Genomic DNA, 2,500 nt, shown 5'->3' with positions numbered 1-2,500 from the left:
TCCATTGTAGTAGCTAACCTTTCACCGAATTGTAATCTAAAATAACAACCACATCCCATCCCAGCTGCTGGCTATTCTACATGGCAATACACTCTCCAATGTTGTTGCTGATGCTAGGACTCCCGGCTGCATACAATAGCAGTGCAAATGTAGCAATCATGGTGGGATAACTCGCTTGGATGGTTCGTGAAATTTTAATCATCCAGACCATGCCCTGCAAATGTTGCCTCTGCTCATGCTGGCGTGCTGGTGCAGTAATTAAACATTTATTTGGTTCAATTCGTCCGGCTGTACTGTGCTGTGACACTCACCTAAATTGTTATCAAAAGGATGGCTGTGCGAAGAGGGTGAGAGTGGGCGCGATGGTGACAAGACGCGCACCACATTCGATGACGACGAGTATTCCTCTCGCCGTTGCTGCTCCCTGGTCGCCATGGTGTACGCTGCACCGTCCCGCTGGTCCTGTAATGGGGGGAGTAGAAGAGGAGAAAGCACAAAGTGAAATTACTGTCCTCGGTAAGCACAATCATTAACAAACGGTGCTCTGCAGAACGTTAACCTTTGAGACGAGTGTGGCTCACCAACCATCGCTAAAGTGATTTACCCGACGCATAAATCGTAATCAAACCAGCACCACGACAAGACGGCCTTCGGTACGTGGTCCTAGGATGGCTCCTGGTGGCTAGTGCTCCCTAATGAGATCATCGAAATCGGAAGCAGTGCAGCGGCCACGGTTGTGGTACCGCTTTGTGCTCGTGTGTCCGCATTCTCCCCGCTGCACAAGAGTCACTGCGGAGTTGGCAGCAAAACCTGTTGCTATCCGAGTGACCCTGGCTGCGGCCATTTACGGATTTCGCTCCTTTTACAGCGAAGAAATCGAAATCATCGTCAAGGAAGGCTCACGGAACACGGTTAGTGGGTCCGGCCTGGCCGCTCAAACGAGTGACTGAGTACCGGAGACTCTCCAGGGGCTCTTGACGAGCATAATGCCAGCCGGAAGTAGCGCAAAAAAGGCGGCCTGAGTTCGACAACGCATCCAACCGAGGCCAAGGCGAAACAAGGGAGCAAGTTATGATCATCTAGAGCCCGCCGAGACACATTGGCCTACCATGGTATGGATGGCCGCACACGAATGGACGGAGAAAGGCCATGAACGTTCCGTAAATGGTAACGACGATCGTGAAATATATATCTCGCACTTGCCAGGCCTGGCCCCAGAGCCCATGCCAACGCACTCCACGAATGCCGAGCGCTTCGGTTTGAAGGTTAGGACAAGTGAGTCGGTGTGGTGGTTGTGGTGATATGGCCGCACCATTGCTGACGAGCACAGCATCCCTCCGGACGGTCTGGCGGTCCGTGAATTCGGTCAAAATCCATTTGCACCTCCGCGGTGCCGTGTTTGTGCACGCTGGTTGCTGATTTGGAGTTATGGGTTTTCCTTCGCGCTCTCCGAACGATAGTACGGCCACGGAGTGGGTTCTCGGTAGAGGATATAGTCATATTTGCCTAAGCACGTCGCCATCGACTCCGCGGCCACTGCTATTGGCAGTTTGTGGTTACGGCCTCCTACACGTTTCCGGCGCGGAACGAGGCGCTAAGAATTCATAATTCTCTCGTTAAAATTGAATGCTGATGTCATTGATAAGCGTTACGTCAGCGTTGTCAGTGAGGTTGTCGTTAAACTGTAATACAATCCTTGAGGGTGAGATGAGCTGAGTGGCGTTCGCTCTTCGTGTTTTCTTTTTTTATTAACGGCATCTTTTTTCTCGTAAAGATTATCACAACATTGAAATATTAAACTGGGCACAGATTTTTACATTTCGTTGAATTCTCGATGGTTCTCTCCTCGAAATCTCGAGCTAGTTTACTTTCCACGCCGCTGACCTCGACCCACAGACCTGTTTGGTCCTTGAATTTCCTTTTCCATCGGCTCGGAAACTCGGCTAAACCATTTTCTATTCTGAGATGCGCACGAGTTCTGTTTCACTCGCTACTCGCTGCACTAATAACCGCGGGGCAACAATCCTTCTGGTTGGTTTATTTTGTGGCCAACATTTTCCACCACGAATCGCGCTGCCAAACACCGAACGGCCGCTGTATCTCGCTGTTCTCGGTCCGTGGTAAGGTAATTACACATTCGATGGCATTGGTCCAGGGATTGCAACACCCTCCTCAGTCGTACAGTCGGTGTAACGGCCCGGTTTGTGACCTTCGCCATCGACTAGTGGCGACCACCACACTGATGACATCACAAACGGTGTCAATTTGCACCCACGCAAACGATGGAAAGAGCAATAAAACCCCTTGGAGTGCCCGGGGCGGTACGGTGGCGTCTCTGCATCCAACTCCGGATCGAGAATGAGTTTCAGATCGAGAGCGCTCGATATTGAAGGCCTTGGGTGTGGAGTTCTGTGCTAAGCATCGCAGTAGGCCGACAAACTTTCTCAATCTCGTTCTTCTCGTTGGCTGCCGCTTTGCGTTATTCAAGCGCACAACGAGC

General features: G+C 51.2%; 2 protein-coding genes across 4 annotated transcripts in view; one reads left to right on the top strand and one right to left on the bottom strand.

Annotated features, from left to right (window-relative positions):
- The window catches only part of LOC126574369 (troponin C, isoallergen Bla g 6.0101-like), a 177,500-nt gene that overhangs the window by 132,377 nt on the left and 42,623 nt on the right, over positions 1-2,500 (top strand). The gene's annotated exons all lie outside the window — the stretch shown is intronic.
- LOC126574366 (mucin-12) overlaps positions 1-2,500 on the bottom strand; it is an 11,833-nt gene that overhangs the window by 4,711 nt on the left and 4,622 nt on the right. For both annotated transcript variants that reach the window (XM_050234522.1, XM_050234521.1), the window contains exon 2: positions 312-462. In XM_050234522.1, the coding sequence (XP_050090479.1) occupies positions 312-435 (124 nt within the window). In that variant the 5' untranslated portion in view covers positions 436-462. The remainder of the gene's footprint in view (positions 1-311; positions 463-2,500) is intronic.

Source organism: Anopheles aquasalis, chromosome 3, assembly GCF_943734665.1.
Source record: "Anopheles aquasalis chromosome 3, idAnoAquaMG_Q_19, whole genome shotgun sequence".
NCBI classification, from domain to species: Eukaryota; Metazoa; Arthropoda; class Insecta; order Diptera; family Culicidae; genus Anopheles; species Anopheles aquasalis.
The sequence above is the reverse complement of the archived record's forward strand: the minus strand, read 5'-3'. Positions and strand labels throughout refer to the sequence as shown.